General features: G+C 40.8%; 1 protein-coding gene and 1 pseudogene across 1 annotated transcript in view; both read right to left on the bottom strand.

Moving 5' to 3' along the window:
* Window positions 1–2,443, bottom strand: part of BPNT2 (3'(2'), 5'-bisphosphate nucleotidase 2) — a 36,796-nt gene extending 34,353 nt beyond the window's left edge. Inside the window, exon 1 of the mRNA XM_045789059.2 lies at window positions 1,776–2,443. Coding sequence (XP_045645015.1) covers window positions 1,776–2,165 — 390 coding nt within the window. The 5' untranslated portion in view covers window positions 2,166–2,443. The remainder of the gene's footprint in view (window positions 1–1,775) is intronic.
* Window positions 2,444–16,343: 13,900 nt separating this feature from the next.
* Window positions 16,344–16,645, bottom strand: LOC123786755 (large ribosomal subunit protein eL43 pseudogene; annotated as a pseudogene).
* Window positions 16,646–26,239: the final 9,594 nt, after the last annotated feature.

Raw genomic sequence — 26,239 nt, 5'->3', positions numbered from 1 at the left:
TTTAGGAATACTTTTGTCTTTACCCTTAAAAAAGAAATTCAACTCTGCTTGATATATTTTATTATTATTGCTTTTACTCTTCCACAATTTAATGTTTTCCCCCAGGAAATTATACTACAAATTTTAAGTAGCCTCCTAAAGATCTAGCTAAAATGAAGAATTAGATCATATAAACTACCGAGTGTCTTGAGCCTCAGATTTCCCATCTGTAAACTGGCATAAATAAAATTTACTTCTTAAAGTTGCTGTGGCAATCATATGAATGAAGTCTTGTGTGGCCAAGACTGGGTGCCTAAAATACACTCAAGAAATGGTTACCATTTCTACTGTTGTAACTATTCTACATCAACTTCTCTGAAACTCCAGTTTCTTTCACAAACTCCGAAAAGAAAATGTGTTTTGGAGAAAGAAAATATTTTAGAAGCACATCTTACATCTATGTAAACACAAGGTAAGTATCATTTGTGATGAGAAAGTAGGGTAAGGGCAAAAGAAAAAATAAATGTTTGGTGTTTTGTTTGGGAATTCTCCTGTCAATGACATCTGATTGCCAGCAGCTTATGATATGAAGACAATGTTCCTTCCTCTGCAAAAAAAAAAAAAATTTTAAGGAAAGGGAAAAAAAAGTAAGAAAAAATGACAGAAATAAGACAGAAGAGAAACAAAGCAATAATATGACAGACTGGAGGGAGGGTTACACAAGATAAGTAAATTCTACAATGACAATATTCTCCTAACTCTTCCAAGAACAACAGCAAAAGGTCAGATACTTTCCAAAGAAGCTGGGGTTTAGATTTCACTGTTTATCTAATTAATATAATTCCACTGGAAACAATTTTTCTTCCCAGTAGCCAAAATCTACTTTTAGGTGTGTTAACAAATACTTACAAAGTATTGCTACGCTATGCTAAGCTCTTCCTCTGGAATTATGTCTTTTAAAATTTATTCATTCAACAAGAGCTCCATTAAAATGAATTTTGAAAGTATTAATAACAAATTCAAAATTCTGGATTTATCTAAGAAAATGTCAATTATTTCCCCCAGAAACCTACCCAAATAAAACGCAAAGGTTCTTCAATTCTTATGCTCTGGAGAAAATACCAGGTAGATGGCTGAAATGAAGTTGCTGGGAAATATACTTCCAAACACTTCTTTAAAAAGCCCCCAAAATACATGCCATCGAGAGATCACTCTACAGCTAAAGGTAATCATGAGCATACCCCCCACAAATGCCCTGCATATTAACAGCTCCCCAACAAGGCTTCTACAGTTCTTGGCCCTCAATTAGCTCCTGGTAGGTCCGGCAGAAAACGTGTTTTCTATAGTCACAACCCTTCCAGCAATTACATCAAAGAGGGCTAGAAGTCCATGGGGGTTCTAATCCAACCCCTTCATTTTACAGAAGAGCCTGCAGTAGGGAATGAAGTTAACTTTCACAGCCTTTTGATATCAAGGCCCACCCAGAACAGAGAGCTCCAGTTCCCAGGTACAAAGCACGTACACATAGCCTGGGAGGGGCCAGAAGGGCAAGGGTTCTTGAGTCAGACTACTTGCAACCTCACCCATCTCACCCAACAACTGTCTGTACGACCTTGAGCACCTAAACTTCGCGTCTCAATTTCCACATCTGCAAAATGGGAGTCAGGACCCCACGACCTGGGGTTGTCGGAGGAGTCAAGGCGCTGGGACTGGCTTCGAGGCTTCCCCCGCTCCCGGACGCGGGCTGGCGCCGCCGCCCATCCGCTCCCAGGGCGCCCGGCACTCGTGGCACCCACCTGCACGTTAGGGAAGCTGGTCTTGAGCAGGTAGAACATCTTGCGGTTGGACAGCACGTCCCCGCTGGTCATCTTGTCCTCGGCTCCCTCGCGCGTCTTCCCCTTGGACTTCTCGTGGAGGACGTTGCTCTCGCGGACGCGCCTCACTTCGTCGCCGCCGCGAACAGCAGCCAGCACCGACACGGCCAGCATCTCGCGGAGGTCCACGGTGCCTCCATCGGCCGCGGCCGCGGGCCCCGCCGCCCCGCCGCCGCCCGGCTCGCCGCCCAGGCCGAAGAGGCTGAAGCGGCCGGCCAGAAAGCCCGAGTACAGGTGGTAGAGCACGCCGAGCCCCAGCAGGCAGAACACGGCCACCCCCAGCGGGGACAGGCGGATGCCCATAGGGGCCATGGCGCGGGAGGCCGGGGCTCGGGGCGGCGGCCCTCACAGGCCTCCCCGCGCCCGCCGCCGCGCTCCCGGGCCGGGCGCCGCGCGTCCTACACCGGCGTCCGCTCGCCGGCGCCCGCGCGCCCCATCGCTCCCTCCCGGGAAAGGCCGATCCACGCCAAGAAGCCCACCGTCGCCGTGCCGCGCGCCCAACTGCCCCGGGCAGCGCGATCCCGGCTCCTCAACTGGCCACTGGGTCTCACTTCCACGTTAGCCAACGGCTGCAAGGTGAAAGGGGAGCGTGGGTGTGTATCCGGGTTACGCGAGGGGGCGGGGCGGGGTGGAGCGATATAGGTTCCGCCCCCGGGGCGGGGTGACCCTAGGGGCGGGGCTATGGGCTAAGAGCTCGGGGAGCCGCCGGATTGCTCCTCCTCGTTTAGTCAGGATGGAGCAGTGTTTGGGTTTTCGAATCTTGCGAGTGATGGGGCAATTTTCCACGCAGGGAAGGCTCTGAGTGCCTTGTGCAAATTTAAATTCAGTCTCTCTTCGAACGAAGATGTATGGCTGATAAAAGGTCTAGCCTTTATTTTACAGTCTAGACTTGCCATCACTCTCAGATTATTGATAAACGGAAGAAATTACAAGCCATTTTCAGAGAGATCGGTATGCTTTTTTCTCAGGCGCTTGTGTAGACAGAGCCTGTAGCTTTAAATCGCTTCTCTGACCTGGGAGAGGTGGGCAGTGACCGGTACTGGAGAATTTTACTTGCTCTTTAATGTATTGGTCTCTCTGTGGTTATCAAATGTGTATGCATTTACATCTGTATGTTTATATAGATTTTTCCCTATACTTACATCTGCCAGAAAAAAAACCATCCTTTATGCAGCTGAAAAACATGGCTTGATTCTGGACTTCCATAATGAAAGAAAGCGCTCCAGGCTTCTCTCATTTCCAAGGATAGTTTACACGTACTTTTCTCCCAGTGGTTGAGATGGAAGAGGAAAGGTCTGAGAAAGCCCACTTGATATAAAGATTATCACAGGATGGTCAGTCAATTTAGAATATGTAATCTTTGTGTCAATATAGGCCCCCCAAATGTACTTGCAGAAGTCTTTAACAGATATAACTGCCTTGTATGCCACTTACCTTAGCAGTCATGGTTAATACTAAATTGTAATAAGTATTATAATAAGCATGAATAAGTTTATCTTCCATCTCACAAGTGAATATTAAGATGTGCAGTATCATCCTCAGGTATAAGAATATTTATATAAAATCAACTTAAAATGCAGCCTATTTTACAGTTGATAACCAAAAGTCACTGGTTTTAAATGGGCTTTAATAAACATTAATGACCTTAAAAACTGCAAGTATACAGAATGGATTCTGAACATCCTTTGCTAAGGAAATCCTTAGAGACAGGCTGACCTTCATCACTTCCTTAGAGTTCAGAACATCTGTAGAATTTGCATATGGTTATATAGATACAATAAACAAAGACTATTGATTGCTTGGTTTCCCTGGCAGCAGTCTGTAACTAGCTTAAAAATAATCACAGCACAAAATCAAGTACAAATACAAATCAATGAAAGAACAGTCTCTGGGGTGTTGATAGCACCACATCTAAAGGAACTGGCACTGTTCTTGTCAGCTTTTGGGAACAAATTCACAATTAAGCAAAGCTGCTTTCAACAGAAATCTGAAAGCGAAGGTCACAGGGTAATTATGGCTCCCAAATCGAGAGATAAACACAAAGATCAGGGTTGAAGTAGAAAGGCTTAAGTTCAGCAGAACCACCTCAAACTATACCATGAGATCAGCGAAAGATATGGGGTGGGGAATAGTTGTGAATATAGTAAAGCATTGTTAGAAAGTATGGATGAGGTCTACAAAAATAAACTGAATAATATTTTCCAAGGATATTGGAAAGGACTATCAGGCCCCATTCACTGTGGCATTATAAAAGCACCAGTGGGACACCCAGAGAGATACTGAAAACTCCGGCCATTTATACTGCAGGGAAGGGATTAAAGAATTGAAGGAGAAGATGCCCTATAACAAATGAGTGAGTTTAAAGACCATAGTTCCGATAGATAGATAGATAGATAGATAGATAGATAGATAGATAGATAGATATCATAGTTCCAAAAGGGGCTCTAGGACCCAGGTGACCACAGGGAATAGGTAATAGATATTGATAAAATATAACATATAATCATTAAGAGAAACTGTGTGATTAAGAGAAAATGTAATTAATTACATGTGGGACAGTGATATCTTAGAAACTTCACAGGAATTTGATTGCAAGAAACTTGCTTTTTCAGTAACAAGTGGTCAGAGGCTCCAAAGAATGCATACATACTCAGGGGCCTGGGTGGTGCCATTGGTTAAGCATCTGACTCTGGGTTTCAGCTCAGGTCATGATCTCACAGTAATGAGTTCAAGCCCAGCACCGTGTTGGACTCCCCCGCGCAGTATAGAGTCGGCTTGAGATTCTCTCTCCCTCTGCTCCTCCTGCTCACCTCTCTTTCTCTCTCTCTCTCTCAAAAAAAAAAAAAAATGTTACATACCAATGAAAACTTTATGAAAGTAAATGTAAACTAATAAGTTTGTGAACTGAGGCAAACTGTACTTTAAAAAGTAACCTTTTTGGGGGCGCCTGGGTGGCACAGTCGTTAAGCGTCTGCCTTCGGCTCAGGGCATGATCCCGGCGTTCCGGGATGGAGCCCCACATCAGGCTCCTCTGCTCCTCTCCCACTCCGCCTGCTGTGTTCCCTCTCTCGCTGACTGTCTTTCTCTGTCAAATAAATAAATAAAATCTTTAAAAAAAATAAAAAGTAATCTTTTTTTCTAGGTAGTGAAGAAGATGAGGACCGCATATATTCTGTATAAATACTAATAGCAGCAGGAATTGATACACAGTAGAAACTTCTTTAACTTTCCACTTCACTGGCTTGGCAGACTCTGCTTGCCACCGTCTGCGTGTTTACACCTGGCAAATGCCACCTTTTAGAGCACTGCCCCCTTTCACTTCCACTACTAGAACTTTAAGTACTTCTTAAGAGTTCTGTTTATTTCAACCCCATTTTGCCATTGTGGTTATTATTATAAATACATGTAAGTTAAATGTTATGTAAAACAGTCAAATAAAAGTATAAATATAAAGCTGAAAGCTTTGAATGACTTGATATGGGTATGTTGTTAAAACAAAAATTACTATCAAATTAAGTGTTGGAGCAAAACTGTATTCGATTGTGAAGAAAAAGGATCATAAAAGCTCAAACAAATACTGAAATCAGGTTGCTTGACTTTAAAGAAACCAAGCTGGTCATCTTAGATAATGCATTACTCATGTGGTTGAAAGTGCAACTTCATGAATATACTCAAAGAAAACCCTTTGCCTTATATTAAAAGATAGACAAATGATTATATATTTACATTTTACATCTACAACCCACTCCTATCTTGATTATATCAGACAAAGGACCTCCCCTTAAAGTCTGGATGTTGCTACCTTCCTACCACCTTTCTTTATGCTCTCCATTATGTGTGAAATAAATAATATCCATTTATAGAACATTGTTAAGATCTTAAATAATGAGGATATTTTGATTTGTCTGAATGACTCCTGACCCCAGAGTTTATCTTGGAGAAACGATGTGTGTGTGTGTGTGTGTGCGCGTGTGTGCGTGCGCGCGCGCGCATGCGTGTGTGTGAAATCTCTGCCAGCTAGCTTTCCTGTATGATTTTTTCTTTTGAAAGGGTATTTAAGGGGAAAAATGAAATTAATTAAGCGTTCAGGCTAGTTGATCCCTAGGGAAAAGTAGTTTTACTACTTTTCTGAGAAAGCAAGAAAAAACAATGAATTGATGGCATTTCTTCCTGTTTAAAATATTCCAAGAAGAATATTATTTGTATATCCTTCCTTTAAATGATATGAGCCTATAAAAACAATAGTTCTGTTTTGTAATAGACCCAGTGATATGGTGCTTGGTTCTGCCGTTAAAGTTCTCTCTTTAGCAGATCAAACAATTCTTGGGATAATGGCTTTCATATGTTAAGATTCCATATGCTTGTTTCTAAAACATGATCTACATCCGTTCTTAAAATTGATTTTCCCAAAGATTTAGAAATAATCAATTTAAATGGGTAAGTTTTTCAATTAACATAAAATAATGTGTTAACACTGTAACCTTGTACTATGGCTCTGATCTTAGCAATAATAACAGTGAATACTTATTTTAAATAGAGGCAACACGGCATGTATATAAAATAGAAAATTGAGTTTGATTTCTACCCTTTGAAATTGTAATCACTCTAAGCCATATGATCCACATAGGTATTTTGCATATCTTTCTATCCCCTGATCTTTTGCATATATGAACTGAGTAGATATTTATGAAAGTGGACTTTTAAAAACTAGTTTCAATGAAATTTTGTCTATTGTGTAAAGTGTTTTTAAAAATCTTGAATTTAACAAATACATTAAGGACCCAACATTCATTTTGTCCATCCAGAACTTTCATTTCATAGACATACAAGTCAGATGAAATAAATATTTGCTTTGGAACTGTTAAGATGTCAAATGTTTGTTAATTTTTGTGTGTGCTCCTTATTAAATCCAATGCTTGGCAAAGCATCAATTCAGTTAGTAATGTAAATTTTCCCACCTATATTTTATTCTCTGAGTGGTCCGAACTCATACTGCACGTTTTGCCCTCTATCTACCTGCAACTGGAGGTAAAATTTATCTTCTTAAAACTCCATTTAGTTAAAAAAAAAAAAAAGCCCACAATATAGTATCTAAAATTTCCTAGTCTCCAAAAATAGCAATGTGTTTATCAATCATGATTAGAATATGTAGTTTATGGCATTGTCTTTATGATTGATATTACAGAAGAACCCCAACATAATACATGTTGCTATTGCACATGCAATAGCAAGCCAAGTCATGTCACACAGAATGTAAGAACTTAGTGTGTTTAATAATATCTTAGCCAAACTTACTTAGTCTCAAACTTACTGTCAACGAGAAAAGGTGAAAAAAATATTTTTAAAGGAAAGTTTCCCTTAACAATGCTTCCCTACTACATGAAATATTCTTCTGTGTGTTTAAACCCTCTATATTGATTTCATGATGCTATTAATGACTCACTGTCTGGAAACAGTTGTCTGTGAGTCTCTATTTCTCTTTGTCTTTCCAGCAGAGGTGCTGACTTCCTTTTCAAGAATGCTATCCTTTCAAGGATGTTTGTACAGCAAACAGCTTTGAAAGACAGAGATGGTGTCTTCCTTCAGAGAAAAAGACAAGTTTTTTTCCTGCACATTAAAATAAAGATAATCGCAGGCAGGGTTACTGCCAGTTATAAAAGTTTCAGGGTCCCTAAGCTCAAAGTTCTGCTCCTCTGGACCCTCTTAGTGTCACTCTGTGGGAAGTGAGGTCTGAGAAACAGGGACCAGTGCTGACTCTGAAAGGCACAATTGCCTTGTCTGTGAGCCAGGAGTCTTGTGTCTTCTGCCATGAAACCGGTAGGCTAACTGATTAGCTGCAGGTAGGGTGAAATCTCAAGACAATGTTCCATTATCAATTTAGCCATAAAGTCAGTTTTGCCAGTTTATTTCTTCACCTTAGTCCCGAAGCAAATAGAAAATGTATTTTTCTGCAGCATCAACTTACTAATACTGCATTATGCTACAAAGTGTCTTCCAGAAGCACCTCTTCTTTTAGCAGAATGAAATCTCTTACTCATCTGTCTTCAGCCAGGAGCCTCACTTAGAGCTTCCTGCCTGTCCTTGGGATTGTCATAGTTAGCGAGATGAGACACACCCAGATTGCTCTAGATGAGAAGGGTTTCTGTAAGAATATCTGCAGTAATGGGAAACCCCAGGAACATTCTTAGCAACTTAGATTCATTCTTTGTCTCAGTGCTTCTACAACTATGATATTCCGCAGATCCTGAAGTGCTTCAAGATTGACTCATAGTCAAGTAGAATGCAAAAGCAGCTCCGGTAACCCATATTTCTTCCATGCATCATGTTTACACCAGCAACAAAAGCTTAGATTAGGTCACTCATACTGGCAGGGTTTCATGCCAAGTTACTTGTTGTGTGGTACTACTCACATACATCTTGCTGGGTGCCTTTGGCTCTGGTCCAGTCATTCCAGCCAGGAAAAGCAGGGTTACTTCCTTTGGACATCCACACACATGGCAAAAGCCATAGCCACTTGAAGAATTGCCTGATGTTGATTTCCTTTGGAGAAGGCCATGGGCAGATATAGTCATCATTGCCCATCTATTAGTGCCTCAAGTAACATCTTAACGTCCTTATGCCTCACTACAAAGTTACAAACACCTGCCAGGTAAACATCGAATCAGAAAAGTCTAGAGGTTAACACACTAGAGAGATCATTTTGTTCCATCTCTTGATTTTGTAGGTGAGTACGTTGAGTTCCCTGAGAGCTAAGCCAGATCAGAACCCCGGTCTTCCACTCTTATTCAGCAGGATTTCCACACAACGCCCACATGTGGGTGACATATCTCTTCTTCGGAAGACAGCAAGAGTATTAGTCCCTCAAATGCAGAGCCCTCGTTTTCAGGTCCTGCCACAGTGAGTGCCCCATGGAGTGGCATGTTCTCTCTGTCTCTCTGTCTCTCTCTCTCTCTATTTTTCTCTCTGTCTTTTCCCCTCCATCCCTCTGTCCCCTTCTCTCTTTTCAAATTCAATCGAATCACCTTAGATTTGCATATAATCTGATTTGGATTACATTTTTTTCTCACTTCTTGCATGCTTCTTTCTGCATGATACCACTTAATTTTAAATAGTCTCCAGTTTCTACTTTATGAATTGCTTATTACCATGAACAACCCAATAAAACAAATTCTTAGGTTTTGTACTCTTCATGATTTTCAAGCCTGGATACCACAGTCTCCAGGAGGCTTCCCTGATGGCAGAATGGACCCCATGCTCTTTATATGTGTTCCAGTAGCCAAGACCATTGCCTGTCATTGCCTGATCCCATCATCTCATCACTGCCTGATCACCTGGCTGCCTTCCCTACTGAACTGTGAGCTCCTGGTGAACAAGACCCATACCTCATTCTGGGTCGGTATCCCAGCACTTGGAATTCTCGATGCATGCCTAACAAGTGGTTTATAATGCATTTTGTTCACCCCACCACATTTACATCACCATTATCCCTTCCAGTATTCCTCACTTAGCTTTGTTCATTACTTCTTATCTCTTTCTATTCCCATAGGGCAATAGAATAAGGGTAACAATCTCTCAGACACAAAATCTTACTAAAATCTAACCAAAAGGTAATAGGAAGAGCGTTAGGAGGGAGAGTTTATTACATTTAATTTTACTGTGCATCTCTTTGTCTTTAAGCTCAGATGGCTCTCTTTCAGCCACAGACAGATGTCAATTACAGTGCCACCTCTTTGGAAACATGCACCAAATTTATCTATGATATTCATGGAGCAACTCAGCACAGACAATGAGTCCAGCTCCTAATAAGTGACAAAAAATGGACAGATTTTAACGATTCCTGATTCTTTGGGATGCCGATTAGGAAATGACCAGCAAAATGCAATTTCTGTAGATTAAGAACAAGAAGCCTCCGGGGATATTTATGCGACCACACTCTTTTTAGGCTGCTCTCATCCCTTTTCATATAAGAAGGGACCAAGTGTGCCAGGGGCAGGGCTAGGAGGAGGGGGTTGATGACAAAAAGCCCTGAAGGAACATCTGGGATGACAGAAATACTCTATATTATTACTGTATGGATGGTTCCCTGACTCTATACATTTGTCAAAATTCAGCAAATCGACAAATACTTAAAATTGGCAAATGTTATTGTATATAAATTATACCTCAAAAAATTGATTTTTTAGAAGGAAGGAAGGACAAACAAATCAAGTCAAGAAACAGATCCTGCATGTGATAGTAGTGTACCTCTTTGGAGACAAAATAGGGGAGGGGTGGGGCTGACATCTGCATTTCTACCCGATCATACTATAACTGCATGTTCCAATAAAATTGTCTTGATGTAATGTCTTAAGAGAATAAGAAATCTCTTTCATTCCTGTCTAGCATGATCTGCAAGCTCATTCTCCCCACTGACTTGTGCAGGTAGAAATAAACACAGAGTAATCAAGGGAGAAAAGCTAGCCCTTTGGCTAGTCAAACTAGAATGCAGATGACTGGGGAGGGGGAAAACTGATATTTCTCTCCAAGGGGCATGCAGCACATGAATGTAAGTCATGAGGGTGAATGAAGTTCCCTGTCTGGCTGGATTTGTGACCTAAGGTCCTTCAAAGATTGACCCGGATAAGAAAAACTAGGGCAACATTTGAAAGTGAAGTCACATGTCTACATCAATCACAGCAAAGCTCCAGCCAAATAGAAGGAGGAGACAAATGAATGCTGAAGAATCTGGAAGGGCACTCTGCTTGCATCCTAACTAGAGCACTCGGGGCAGACTTCAGCCAAAGCTTCGATGTCCAGGACAGGGCTCCTGAGGCTGAGACTACAGAAGGAACAAAGATGCAAAGCCCTTTGCTTTCCCTTACTGACCATGTGCGCTTTATAACAACGGGTGTTTCTGTCTTGGAAGCTGTTTCCCCTTCTTCTGTGCATTCTCTTGCCCTTCTGGGCCTTGCCAGATCTCTGCCACCTCTGAGCCCCATGCAGTCATCACTCCTTCCTCCCCAGTGTCCTCCCAGCAGCTCAGTCTCTGAATTTCTTCGTGCTCCTAACCTTTCCTGTTCAGCTTAGCACTGCACAGCCTTCCTCATTATTTCTGCATAATATTCCTCAACGCTCTACCAACATGGTCTAGTCTCTTATGCTTGAGGAAACAACCCAGCAACCAAAGGACCATTTCCCTCAAATTCTCATTCTTGTCTTGCACTTCTCATACACTGCAAAGGCCATGCTTTGCTCGCTTTCCTCAGATGCTGGGCACACATTGGCTCTCCTAGGCTACCTCTGGCTGGGGCAGGCCCTTCCCTGAGGACTAGGAACTCTGTTGGTTGTGGGACCCTGGAGTGGCTGAGACAAGGAGGCTTCCTGTATTTGCACACGTCAGGTTATCCTGTAGGATGGGACAGGCTAGCCCCTGCTTCCCCTCCTTGTGCCCTCTCCCTTCCCAAGACTCTTGCCTCTGGTCTCTGGGCCACTGTTCTGTGGTTTTTGAGGAAATCTCAATGACCACAGAGGGCATCACTTTCCTCCACCACTCCTCCAGGTGCTGTGGCCTCGGAGGCATGTCCCCCATCCCTGGTCTCACCAGCCTAACCCGGCTATGCCAGCTGGCACAGATCTGCTGTTGACTCAATGGGTTGTGTTTTAAATGGACACCATTTGTTTTATTTATTGGGATGATTAATTCTCAAAGGCTTGTAATCTAGTTTTTTTTTTTTTTTTTTATATATATAACTTCCTTCGTACCTGGCAGAGACTTGGCCAGGTATGGTAGTTGATTGATTACATGATGCCTTGTGCCTGGGGGAAAAAAGAGGGGGAGAGGTGGTACCCAATTGCATCAACCCTATGCAACGGGAGGCTAGATGTAAGTTTTCTCATTGTCTTGCAGTTTTCACTGAGATTCAAACGCTGAGAACAGTGAAACTATACATTCTCAAGAGAGGCGCTTGCCAGCTCATGTCCCCAGAACTGCTGTCAGGATCCCCAAGGAACAGGACCAATCCCTCCCTTCCACCACCACATAGACCAGGAGCATGATCAGAGAGGAAAGATGAGTGAGGATCCATTTAATGCTAGTTGCTGAAGGCTGTTCTTCCCTTGACTGTGCCCCGTCTCTGCTTCAGACAGAATGAGAGGGATTTGGGTGGAACTGTTTAGCAAAAAACCCAGTGTGCCCTAGATTGTGAAGGCATGGAGGGTAGAAAAGTCTAAAGGTAAGAGGTATTCCTGAATGGAGTGGCTTGGGCTCAGAATCGGGCAAGACAAAGAGCTGGGTTTGCGGTCTTCGCCAAAGTAGTTGTCCAGCAAGTAGCCAGGCTGGGGCTCTCTTGAGGTGATACTGTCCATGAGGACTGCCTACTGGCCACTGTGGCAGAAGGCCTCTGGCAGATGAAGTTTCCAAGGCAGGCTGGAGAGTGTGTCACTCACCCCAGGGAATCCCCAGGAAATAGCTTGAAGGTACCTAGTAGGGGATTGGTGATAGAAGGCTTCAGAGAAACCACAAAAGAGCCCCTGGAGAGAAAAATCCCCCAAAAGTACCTCTGGAGAGAAAAAGCCAAAATTTGGACTTCCACCATCCAAAGGGCAGCAGTACCAGATCACGGCAGCACCATATGAAGTCTTCTGTGTGCCATAGCTTTTCCTCCCTGAGCCTCAAGAGAGTGGTCAGAGAATGAAAACCACCTGAGACCCCCCCTTCTCCCTGTAGGTTTCTGGGTCTGAGGCCAGCCTGAACAATCTGGGGGTAGCAAAGTTAACCTAAGGGTGCCTGGGTGCCTCAGTTGGTTAAGCTCAGGTCATGATCCCAGGTCCTGGGATCAAGCCCCACAACCGGCTCCCTGCTCAGCAGGGAGTCTGCTTCTCCCTCTCCCTCTATTCCTTCCCTGCTTGTGTGCACTCTCTGTCTCTTCCTCTCAAATAAATGAATAAAATCTTAAAAAAAAAAAAAAGGTTAACTTAAATCCTAGAAGTGCTTCTTTCGACATGCATTTTGTTTGTCCACATACCAAGTCAACAGCAGGGATGTGTTTCAAACATATAGATTTACATGCATATTATATTTTATTTATATTTATATACACTATATGGAGAAAAGAACGGAAAGCAAAACTGAGCAAGAGAGAGAAAGAATGGGAAATTGAAATGGGCAAGAAGGTTAGAGTTTGTCTCATGGTTGTGGATTCAGCTAATGGCTTAGTCTCACTATATATTACAGTTATACAGGGTATCCCCCACCTTTGAAAAGTTCATGTGAGGCCACTTCACTTTTATGAAAGACTTACTCCGTTAGTACCTGTTTCTGCTAACCAAGGAAATCCGAAGAGGACTTTTGCTTTTACAAGAAAAGGTGAAAAGCAAAATTAGCCTCCGGCATTCGTTTTGCAGCCACTTGAGCCTTTCTGGGTACCACGTGCAGCTGGAGCAGTGAGGCTGGCCCCCCCAAGCTCCTGCCCCGGGAACCCCACTCAGCATCTCAGCATCCAGCCGCCATAGCTCTGAACTGTATCTATGAGCATCTGTGCTTCACCTTGATTTATTTCGTTCATCTGTTAGCAAGATGTGTCCTAAGGTATCAGCAACGCCTAAGCAAGGTTAAGTTTCTGAGTCTGGGAGCGTTCAAAAGAATTTTCCATATACATGAATGGCAGTTTGGCTTATGAAAGGTTTCATAGGAATGTTCGATTTTTGGATAGTGGGGGGTGGGGTGGGGGCCATCTGTACTTCCCAGCGAGCTGATTGAACATGGTTAACACTGAAGTGGGCAGGATCTAACTGTAATCTTTACCAAAGTCAGTGATGACTTTGTGCACGTGGTTTTGCAATTTTTAAACATAACCTCTTTTTGTTAGGCAGGAAGCTAGGTATGAGCGACAGGAGGATGGACATCCTGCTGCTGGAGAGCTCTGATCAATGCAGGACTGCAGAGGGACCACCCCATTCCCCCGTCTAGCAGTCAGTTTTCAGTTACAACATTCCAGCAGAGGAAGAGTTAAGTGTGCTGTGTTTGTTGCACTTGGGCAGAAAGCAGCTGCTTATTCTTATAATGTGACCTGTGTCCCTAGAATGGAAATAATGTTTCAATTTCCAATCCCATGCACGTATTTAAATACATTTTAGGAAAAGACATGCAGAGTTGGCTAATTATTATATAATCCAGGCATGTCATTCTAATGTTGGGACCCTAGGACCCACGCAAAAGAAAAAATAAGCCCACACCCGAGAGTTTCTGGGACCTTGTCTCTCTTGACTGGCCCGTTCCTCCCTTGGAGTGTACTTTATTTCTTTTAAGATTTTATTTATTTGAGAGAGAGTGAGCGAGAGAGCATGAGCAGGGGCAGAGGGAGAGGGAGAAGCGGGAAGTAGCAGACTTCCCGCTTGATCAGGGAGTCTGAGGTGGGGCTCGATCCCAGGGCTCTGGGATCATGACCTGAGCCAAAGGCACCCGTTTGGAGTGGACTTTAAGAAAACTTTCCTCTGCCTCACTTTCGTTTCCCCTTCCCGTAATTCTTTACTGTGGCAGCGAAAAGAACCAAGGCTTCTTTCCTTTCCCATCTCACTCTCTGTAACACTTTGATGAATCTAAATATTTCATTCACCTCAATATTGGAAGGTATTTTGAGAGGCATACTAAGTCTTAATCTACAAAGCCAGAACTCCATGAAAGAAATATGATATCCCACAGCTGTGAGATGCAGGGGCAAAGCAGGAAAAAGGCTGGGTGAGCATGATAGGTCCAGGTCATCAGGGAAAAGTAAAAATATTTTGAATTTTTAAATAATGCAAAATGTTCAGGGCCTTTAGCTTTTTCTTCTGGATGGTCCAGTATTAATCATAAGATTAATCAACATGAAAGAAAAATGGTGAGAAGATGATAATGCATAAAGTAAAACACCCTCTTTTTACTTATTAACCTTTAAAATAAAACAGCCAGTTATTTTACCAGCAAAATGGGTTTATTCAGAACTAGCAGAGAATTGCAATTCAGGACATGGAAGTTACAGTAAAACCACATGCAAGTCCAACAAACAAAGGAGAAAAATGTTAAGTGTATGGAGAAGAAGGAGGAAGTTGGGAGGGGTTGTTTTGAATAAAAGTCAACTGGAGAAAAGTGAAGGTTCAGGGTGAAGACTATTCCGCATTGACTGAATTGCAGGGGTAGTCCATTTCTTGTAAAAGATACAATGTACATCTTTTCCTGTTGAGGATTCTTCTGTTGGAGTCTGTAACTGACAATTCTTCCTGTAATTGACATTGAGCGGTAGGGCTCCCCCGCCAGCCTCCTGACTCTACCTTACTGAGGTTTTCCTTTATTAACTCACATACTTATTGGGGTATTTACGGATTTCTCATAAATAAACTTTTAAAAATTTCAGGAGACTATTTTTAAAATGTATTTATTCCTAATATAGGGACATTGTCTTTTTTTTTTTCTTTTTAAATTGAGAGAGAGAGAGCACAAGCAGGAGGAGTGGCAGGCAGAAGGAGAAACAGGCTTCCTGCGGAGCGGGCAGCCTGACATGGGGCTGGATCCCAGGACCCTGAGATCATGACCTGTGCTGAAGGCAGATGCTTAACCGACTCAGCCACGGTGGCACCCCGGGACATTGTCTTGATGCCGTGTTTGTTCTGGCACATTGGCTTCTGGTAACGTTAGTAGCTGTCTGGCTTTATGTGAGAAGGACAGTCCTTAGAGGATGACACTAATGAAAGGGAGCCCAGAGATCAGGAGCTCCTGAAGCCAAAGAATTACAGGTGACCCTTGAACAATGAGGGGATCAGGGGCACCAACCCCCTGCATAGTCAACAACCTGAGTGTAACTTTCAACTCCCCCAAAACTTAACTAAGAGCCTACTGCGGGCCAGAAGCCTTACCAATAATATAAACAATACATATTTTTTATATTATATATTATACTCTTAAAGTAAGCTAAAGAAAAGAAAATGTTATTAAGAACATCATAAAAGGGAGAGAAAATACATTTACAATACTGTACTGTAAAAAGTCTGGGCATATGTGGACACACGGAGTTCCAACTTGTTTTGTTTAAGGGTCAACGGCATTTCTTTAGAGTCACTGATGCAGAAAGCGAAGCTGGTTTAAGTCCAGGTAGTGTTCTTTAAACAGAACACATTGTCTGACAGCATGTGACTGTTAGTTTAGGTGACAAAGGTTGGTTCATGCAGATGCCTTCATGTTATCTGTGGGGGAAGCTACTCCTATGTTATCTTCTTGGCTACAATAGCCGGCCTTGGAAAGGTCTGTGGTCTTACAGTTGGGACTCTCAGATTGTAACATGCCCTGTAGACTTCATGGCCTTCATCTTGGTCGCTGTCCTGGAGATAGTTTAGCTTCACCTCTGTGCCAACAGTAGGTTTTTTTACTTGAAATACAACTTCTTGACTTTTGCTTAAGAGCATGTAATCTAGACCACCAATTCTGGGATTCAGAATTCTTTTTCGTGTTGTTATATAAATTAACCCATTTATTACAGGCTAGCAGTGTTTCAAATGATGGAGCTTCCACTGGTCTTTCAACTCCTCTGGTGTTCTGAGGGCAGACTTCACTGACAACAGAAGTGGTGTTACAGGTCCAGACACCACCGACTACTGTTTTCATGCGGGAACCATGATGCCAGATCCCCACAGCTCGTTTTCATCTTGGTTTTGCCATAGAAAGAGCAAGTGTACTTGGCGTGCTGGCTTATTTCAATCATCTGCAGCATTTTCCTGGGGGATGCACCATAACCAGTCCCATATTCACCAACGATTTCAACCTTCTTGGTGCACGTAGCCATGTCGCCGAAAACTAGGTCTGAACCTGGAGAGTGGGATTCGGAACTCTTAACTCTCAATATTCACTCATATTTTTTTCAGAAAGTGTCCTCTAATTTGCATATTATCTACTAAAGGAAATTTATATTCTAAAATATTTTATTAAATTCTTCGTCCACTTAATAAGACCTCAAGACCCCCACAATCACACAATGTAAATTTAAGAAATGAAAGGGATGTCTCAGAAATAAAAAGCTTTTTAAAAAAACATCTATCCGGGAAGAGACAGTTTTCCCAAGGCAAGCAAGAGGACAGACACTGGAGGCAGAGAGAATTAGGCACTTATTCCAGCTCTGCCACTTAGTAAAGCTAAGAACTTGGACAAATTACTCAGGCTATCGGAATCTCAGCGTTCCCGTCCAGAATCACAAGGTAATAGTTGAGTTTTCTCTAGGATTAAGAGAGATCATTTATATAAAGCACTTAGCACAGTGCTTGCCTGATAGATGTTAGCTGCTGTTGCAAAATGAATCCCAGGTATTATGGCCTTATCTTGGATTCAGTAAAACCAGTCTCTAGAGGAGTCCTTAAGAGCCTGGCTCTGTTGCTGCTGTGTTGAGTGGGAATCCAGATTCTTCCACATACCGGCTGTATGCTCTTAGGCAAGACACTTGACCTCTCTTGTCAGCTGGCCGCACATGCACACACACAGGCACATGCACACACACTCACACACACATGCACATACAGAGGACACTCAAGAATCTTCAGAGAATGCTTCAGAGAGATAAACACAATCCAACTCATAAGAGTGGTAGGGATTAGAAATCAAATCTGTCATTCGGTTAACTTGCCCCATGAATGCTCTACAAGTGTATTTTTCCCCTTCTGGTGCCCCCCAGAAAGCATTCATCTGAGGTCTTCCCCACCCCCTTACCTTCTGTGGCCAGTGCTTTAATTTACTTCTCTCCAGTACATTCTCTCCTTCTTCCTTGCTAAACAGACACTACTTTTTGTGGGAGAGGACAGATAAACGCCTAGCCCCAAGGAATGGTTCATGATTCATCTAAATAATTGTGGTAATGTCGCTCTTTATTGCCTCCAGCTTCCTTAAAGCTAGAGTGTGGCCATATAACCCAATTCTAGCCGAGGATACTGAAGAGATGGCTACTGGAAAAAATAAAAGCACGCTGACTGCTTAATCTTGGCAGAAAGAAAGAGCCGGGTGCTTTATTACTACTAACACTGGGAATAATGAACACCGTTTCAGATTTCTTTGCACTTTTTTATGTGTTTTTGTTGCTCTTAGAATATTTCCCGCTAGGACTGTATTTGTCAAATACTGTGCTTGGAAGTCAAATTATATAATTTTTCTGTGTCATTAAACCACCAATTTGATATACAGTTAGGGTCATTTGTTTATTTTTGTTTTCAATTTTTAGGGATCCCCCTCCATTTTGATCTCTATTTACATTTACAGTGTCAAAGTCAAAAGCATAAAACAAGGGGCAGTGTAAGCAGCCCAAGTTCCACCTTTAACTCAATCACTCTGTTCTATCCCTCCAAACAAGGAACAATTTTTATTAGCTTATAAGAATTGCTTTTTAAAAAACCACAAGCCAGAATGTATTCCATTTCTTAGATATAAAGAAACATACTATCCATACTGTGGTGTGACTTGCCTTTTCATTTAGCAGTGCGTATTGGAGATGACTCCACGGCACAGTCTTCCTCATTCCTTTGAGGAATAATACTTCATTTTGTGACTATTCGATAGTGCTCTGTCGTGTGGACCATAATGTCTTCACTCAGTTCTCTGAGGATGGATATTAGGATTCTTTCCAGTATTTTACAAATAACCTCCTACAAGAACAACAAAAAAAACCACACAGTACATACATCTTTTCATATTTTTGTTTAAGTATCTCTTATTTGTTTGTTTCAAGTTTTTATTTAAATTCCATTTAGTTAAAATATAGTGTAATAGTTTTGGGAGTAGAATTTGGTGATTTCTCACTTACTTGTAACACCCAGGTCTCATCACAACAAGTGCCCTCCTTAATACCCATCACCCATTTAATCCCACCTCCCCTCCAGAACCCTCAGTTTGTTCTCTATAGTTAAGAGTCTATTTTATGGTTTGCCTCTCTTTTTTCTCCCCCTATGTTCATCTGTTTTGTTTTTGAAATTCCACATATAAGTGAAATCATATGGTATTTGTCTTTGTCTGACTGACATATTTTGCTTAGCATAATACACTATATGTACACATAGTGACATTACATCCATGTCATTGCAAACGGCAAGATTTCATTCTTTTTGAGGGCTGAGTAATATTCCACTGTATATATAAATACCACATCTTCTTTATCCATTCATCTAATGGTGGGCATTTGGGCTCTTTTCATGGTTTGGCTATTGTTGACAATGCTGCTTATAAACATCGGGGTGCATGTACCTCTTTAAATCTGCGTTTTTGTATCCTTTGGGTAAATACTTAGTAGTGCAATTACTAGGTTGTCAAGCAGTTCTATTTTTAACTTTCTGAGGAACGTCCGTACTGTTTTCCAGAGTGGCTGCACCAGTTTTCATTCCTATCAAGTGTAAGAGGATTCCGTTTTCTCCACATCCTTGCCAACTTTTGTTGTTTCCTGACGTTAATTTTAGCCATTCTGACTGGTGTGAGTTGGTATCTCACTGTGGTTTTGATTTGTGTTTCCCTGATGATGACTGATGTTGAGCATTTTTTCATGCATCTGTTAGCCACCTGGATGTCTTCTTTGGGAAAGTGTCTATTTATGTCTTCTGCCCATTTCTTGACCAGATTCTTTATTTTGGGGGTGTTGAGTTTGACAAGTTCTTTATAGATTTTGGATACTAACCCTTTATCAGGTATGTCATTTGCAAATATCTTCCTCATTCCATAAATTGCCTTTTAGTTTTGTTGATTCTTTCCTTCCCTGTGCAGAAGCCTTTTATCTTGATGAAGTCCCAATATTTATTTTTGCTTTTGTTTCCCTCACCTCCGAAGACGTAGCTAAGAAGAAGTTGTTATGGCTGATGTCAAAGAGGTTACTGCCTGTGTTCTCTTCTAGGATTTTGATGGTTTCCTGTCTCACAGTTAAGTCTTTCATCCATTTTGAATTTATTTTTTGTGTGTGGTGTAAGAAAGTGGCCCAGTTCCATTCTTTTGCATGTTGCTGTCTGTTTTTCCCAAAACTATTTTTTGATGAGACTATCTTTTTTCCATTGGTAGTCTTTCCTGCTTTTTTGAAGATTAGTTGACCATAGAGTTGTGGGTCCATTTTGGGGTTTTCTATTCTGTTCCATTGATCTATGCGTCTGTTTCTGTGACGGCAGGATACTATCTTGATCACTACAGCTTTGTAATAGAACTTGAAGTCCAGAATTGTGATGCCTTCAGCTTTGGTTTTCTTTTTCAAGGTTGCTTTGGCTATTCAGGGTCTTTTGTGGTTCCATACAAGTTTTAGGATTGTTTGTTCTAGCTCTGTGAAAAATGCTGGTAGTATCTCGATAGAGATTGCATTAAATGTGTAGATTGCTTTGGGTAGTATAGACATTTTAACAATATTTATTCTTCCAATCCATGAGCATGGAATGTTTTTCCATTTCTTTGTGTCTTCCTCAATTTCTTTCGTGAGTGTTCTATAGTTTTCTGAGTACAGATCCTTTGCCTCTTTGGTTTGGTTTATTCCTATCTTACGGTTTTTGGTGCAGTTGTAAATGAGATCAACTCCTTAATTTCTTTTTCTTCTGTCTCATTGTTAGTGTATAGAAATGCAACTGATTTCTGTGCATAGATTTTATATCCTGCCATGTTGCTGAATTGCCGTATGACTTCTAGCAATTTTGGGGTGAGTCTTTTGGGTTTTCAACATAGAGTATCATGTCATCAGTGAACAATGAAAAGTTTGACTTCTGTGCTGGTTCAGATACCTTTTATTTCTTTTTGTTGTCTGATTGCTGAGGCTGGGACTTCTAGTACTATGTTGAACAACAGTGGTGAGAGTGGATATCCCTGCCGTGTTCCTGACCTTAGGGGAAAAGCTCTCCATTTTTCCCCATTGAGAATGATCACATGCTTTAATGTAGTATGTTTTAGTACTAGATTGTCTCTTTCATGAGATGGAGTGATTTCTAGACATATGGCTAACTACCTGATCACCTCTCATTCTCTTCAAGATTTCTTTTTTGGTTTGTATTGCTTGCTATAATCAACTTATCCTGCTTTAGAAAATATAAGGATATTTTTGTGGTGAATGCATTATATTTATAGATTAATTTAGAAAGAATTGACATATTTGTAATGTTGAGCTTTCCTGTCTCAAACAAGGTATGTATCATTTCATTTGCTCAAGTCGATTTTTGTGTATTTCAGGATTTTTTTAGAGTTTTCCTCATATAGGTATTAGACATGTCCTGTTAAGTTATGCCTAGGTATTCTGTTATTATTACTATTATTATTTTTACTACTGTAAATGAAGTCTTTGCTTTCATTTTGTTGTTAAAAAATTATTGTATGTATGCATAAAGACTCATATTTTTCTATGTTCATTGAATTCTATTATTTTTGTAGTTCTTTCACATGATTTGTTTTTTAGGTTTTCCATATATGTAATAACTTCATTTTCTGTAAATACAGATAGTGGTATTTCTTCCTTTCCAATTCTTTTTTTTTTTTTTTTAAAGATTTTATTTATTTATTCAACAGAGATAGAGAAAGCCAGCGAGAGAGGGAACACAAGCAGGGGGAGTGGGAGAGGAAGAAGCAGGCTCACAGCGGAGGAGCCTGATGTGGGGCTCGATCCCATAACGCCGGGATCATGCCCTGAGCCGAAGGCAGACGCTTAACCGCTGTGCCACCCAGGCGCCCCCTTCCTTTCCAATTCTTATGCCTATCACTACTTCATATTGACTAATTATGTTGATAAGTACCTTCACAACAATTGTAGAGAATAGTGGAGATCTTTGCTTGTTTTTTACTTCAGAGGGAAATCTTTTTATAGTTCCCCATTAAGAAAGGTGGAACATAGCTATTGTTATTCTTAACCACACTAAAAGAGTACCCACCCTTCCCAGCCTGAAATTATTAACAAGCCCCTTTTCTTATCTTAGCCCTGAGGGTGGTTCATCTCCAGGCTTTAGGAAGGTGGATGTGGAGAGAATTGTCCACCCCACTGTCTATACTGCTAGGGGTTGTAACTGAGAGCTGCAAACCTGGCTGTCTGCCAACACCATCCACTGGGGAGAAATAGCACCGCCCCCTTCATTCTTTAGTGGAGGCACATTCACTTAACTGTCCCTTTATTCCCAACCCTTCCCTCACTGCCCGTCGGAAACCAAACTTTTCAAAAGAACAGGTTATCTTGATCTGTTCTAGTACTCTTCTGCTTTGCTTTTCTAAAATTGAATTAGGCCTGGTCACACAAAAGATTGATGTCTTAAATTCTTAACATTCCTCTCTCAGTGCATTCTGTCCTATCCTTTCAATCTGACCAGTAAGCAAGGGACACAGGAAACACACAAAACAATGAAAATAAGCCTCTGACCTCAGTTTTCCCAGGAAGAGAAATACCTCAGTGGGAAGAAACCCCAAATTTCAATGATGAGTAATACATAATTGGATTTCAATAGTAGCATGAAATCTAAAAGTAAATAAATATGCTTTAGATGAGTTGTTATTGCAGCTTATTGCAGAGTTTTTAATTATGCAGCAGAAAGTTATTTTCTTCTTTGTTAAAAGAGATTAGATTAGGAAAATGGTTCAGTAACCTAAATCAGAATAAATACCTAACACTTATCTCAGGGATAAATGACTGACACTCTACAGATATTTGTTGATTGACCAAATGCATGAGTGCACATATGTAAGTATTTCTAAGTGAGGGGTTTAAATTCAATGACAGTATTTCAAATAGAATTTTCATTTGTATGCCAGTTTTCAAACAATCCCCATAAGGTCTCTTAGCTATTAATTCCCTGATTTCCAATACAGGGTCTTTTCTACCATGTTGGTTTCTGCCAAAGTATGTTTTGTGGTTTGATTAATTTGCTCTACTCTGTGAACTAATCTGAGCTGCTTTAGTGGGTATGTTTTATTCTGTTATTGTTTATTGTACTGTGATTATTATTTTTAATGAAGTACAATTTAAGTTGTTGCTATTATATAATTTATCCAGATAAGATTTTTTTTAATTGCATAAAATAAAGCATTAATAGGTTTGTCAGAAATGAAAAAGAAATGTTTAGGATCTATGTGTAGAAGTTTGGATCCAAGAGAGAAATTAATCAATTAGGTTGGAGGAATCTCTTTTTACATGAAGTAGCAACTTCCATCAAAGAAATTCTTTTAGATTGAAGTTCAAAGAAAAGGATTCAGGGTGTTCCTGGGCCAGTTCACCACCAGCCTGGTTTCTTAGTGGTGGGGAAATCGTTAAACTGGTCCATATTCCTTATGTGACCTTAAATTCCAAAAATTAGGACATTTTTCTTGACTTTGCAGAATCTTTGTTCATAAGCTGCTTGGGCATGAGGGGAGATTTTAAAACCACTTGTGAGGAGCATATTGAGATTTAATTACAGAAGTGTTTGCCCTGCCATTAGCATTAGTTGGACCCGCTTGTGCATTATGGAAGCTCAGGCGTGACATGTCTGTGGCCATTACATTTCACCCACAGCAGTTGCTGCACAAAGTATAGGAGCTGGTGACCTAGCAGGTTAGAGGCTGAGCTCAGATGGACATGAGATGTGGATAATGTAGTTTGAGGACATGTCCGAGGCAGTTATGAAGGAGGTAAAGGAACTTGGGTGTTCAAATAGTCAATGCATTCGGATTCCATGGACTTTCATTTCTACTTTGGACTTTAGTGGCCTTGAATGTATAGCTTCAATCTGCCTGATGAGTGCTCCCAACTCCAAGAAAGGAGGTGAGGACTATGACTGCAGCCTTGAACTCAAGAATGAAGTACGGGGAGTCTGCAATTCCATGGAAATAAAGGTAATGAAAACACAATGATTTGAAATAGTCCATCTGTGTGGCTAGGAATTTAAGACAGAATCATTTAAACCCCTCTTGCCAAATAATTGTACTATTATCCTATTGCACAAGAGCACCTTGTATTTATCTACACAATTATATGGTAACATACCATTTGAGAGGCATGGAGACTTGGCAAAGTACTTAACCTCCCAATGTTAACATTTTTGGTAAGAGTACTATCCACATAGCACTTCTTGTGGGAATTAAATGACGAAATACACTTTAAAAGAGCCAGCACTACACCAGAGTGGTGATTTGTGTGTGTGTGTGTGTCTGTGTGTGTGTGTCTGTGAGAGAGAGAGAGAGAGAGTCCAGGAAGTATGCAGCATGTGTTTGGGAGAGTGGAGTGGGAGAGGCACTAAGTAGCAGAATGAGAAGGTGGAGATCAAAAGTCAGGGACATTTGTATTTTTATTATTAATAAGAAACCATGAGTATTTACAGGTTTGTAAAGCCCGAGAAAACTCCTTAGTGATAGCTGTATTATTACAGGTAGGAAATGAATAATACGAGAGATAATAGCTTCATTATATTTTGTAATGCTCAAACCATGTCTGGAGTTCTGTATTAAAATCTCGATATCATGTTAGACTAGTCTCTTAACAAGTTTCAATGTACATTTTAAGTAAATCTTTTTCCACAAATCCATCAATTAGGGAGACTCACTCAGCAGTCATTCCCAGTCTGGAGAAAGGGCATTTTTCTTCAGGAAGCATCGGAAGAATCCTGACTCCCCGCCCCCCCTCCAAGGGCAGAATCTCAGTGGGAGGGGACCATGTGGGGAAAACCCTATTCTCCTCTCAGGTAAATCCCAGGTCTCCAAATGAGAATCATTAATTCAGAGGATAACCAATTTAGTGGGGAGTCTCCAGACCATCTCACTATTAATGGTTGGAGTATTTAATTGTATTTTGGCTTCAGATGAGATGAAGATTAAAGGCAGACATCATAGCTATCTGGGGACAAAGAAATTACACAACTAAAGAACATTATGTATTAGTATTATGTATAATATATATTATTATATTATAGGGTAATTAAGATCTATTGGGAAGAAGTTATGTAAAGAGAAGTTTTTGTTCAAAAGAAGGTGAGCTTCCATCCAGCAACTAACTTTAACAGTGTAATAGCTTGGAGACACTGAGGACCACTGTCTGTTAAAAGGATCCCAGGGGAAGCCAATATCACCACCAGGTAATATATAACACAGTGAGTTGGAGAGTCAACTAAATGATCTTTAATGACCCTGTGATTTGTAACTGGGCTAAATATATGAAATCTTACTTTTCTCATAGATACCAAAATATAATGTAATACTTCATAACTATCTTCAGATGAGTAGCTCAAAGTGTTCTTATTCTTGAAGAATTTAAATCCTGTCTTAAATTTGAGTGAACGAAAAGCTGCTCAAGTACAGATGAGAAAAGTTTCTTTAAAAAGGCAAGTAATAGTTAATTTTATCATTTACTTGACATCATATTGATTTACCATTATGTCATCTTGGTCTTGTTTCAGGGTCATTGCCTTATATTCATAATTTGGCCTGAAAGTGATCCAAATAACCTTTACTGAAAGCTCATCACCTACTTTATGAACCACATACAGTCTTCTAAAATTATAAAGATCTGATTAAATATGAATTGATTAATGAGCTCCATGAATCATCTCTCTGAACTCTTAAGTACTAAATAATAAAAAAAGCATCATGTTATGATGGGTCAATGATGCCATCTAGAGAGATGCATTCATTGCTCATGTAGTGTAGAGCTTTTGAAATATTGTATCAGTAAGACTATGGCTATGGTTCAAATGGATTTTTATTAAACCTAACAGGGAAAGCAAGGATGCTGGATGGAAGAAACAACCAATTAATAATGAGATTCGTTATAGAAATATCATAAGCCCTCACTTCAATCTTAAATTGGATTGAAAACATTAACAAGTACATTTATAATCAGTCTCGATGCCTGTTAAACCTCTCTACATAGAATAAAGGAGATTAGGGAAACCAGTAACATTTATCATTTATAATAGGAGATATAAATGGATGTAACTGAGTTTAGAAAGCAGTTGTAAAAAGGCTAGACTTTCAGCTACTGATATGTGAACCGCTCCATCTTCTTTTTTCCTGTATCTCGGATTAATCAGGTATTACACAGAATATGGATATTATATACCCAAGTCTAATGTTACTAAATGTGACTCTTATAGGAGAGTTTTCCTTCTTGATTCCTCTAACTTATAAAAGTTTTACAGCAGAGACATTTAATGCTTATCACGTACCCAGGAACAGCCCTCCATAACCTGGTCTCCTTTGCAGTTGGTTGGTACCACGTGACTGGTTGTGGCCAATGGAATATGGGAGGAAATGAGCTATGCTACATCCTGGCCATAAAAGTGCCATAAACCCCCTGTGCAACCTCCAGCTCCCACTTCCCTTCCATGTTGATTGGGTTGGCCACCATGAGAAGATAAAAGTTGGGTCCCTTTGTCATTGCACAAAAAGGCGGCTAACCTAAAGGATTCATGGTCTCCCTGTGGACTTTGAATGAGCAAAA

Source organism: Ursus americanus, chromosome 9 (assembly GCF_024610735.1).
Source record: "Ursus americanus isolate L20-20 chromosome 9, mUrsAme1.1.p, whole genome shotgun sequence".
NCBI classification, from domain to species: Eukaryota; Metazoa; Chordata; class Mammalia; order Carnivora; family Ursidae; genus Ursus; species Ursus americanus.
The sequence above is the reverse complement of the archived record's forward strand: the minus strand, read 5'-3'. Positions and strand labels throughout refer to the sequence as shown.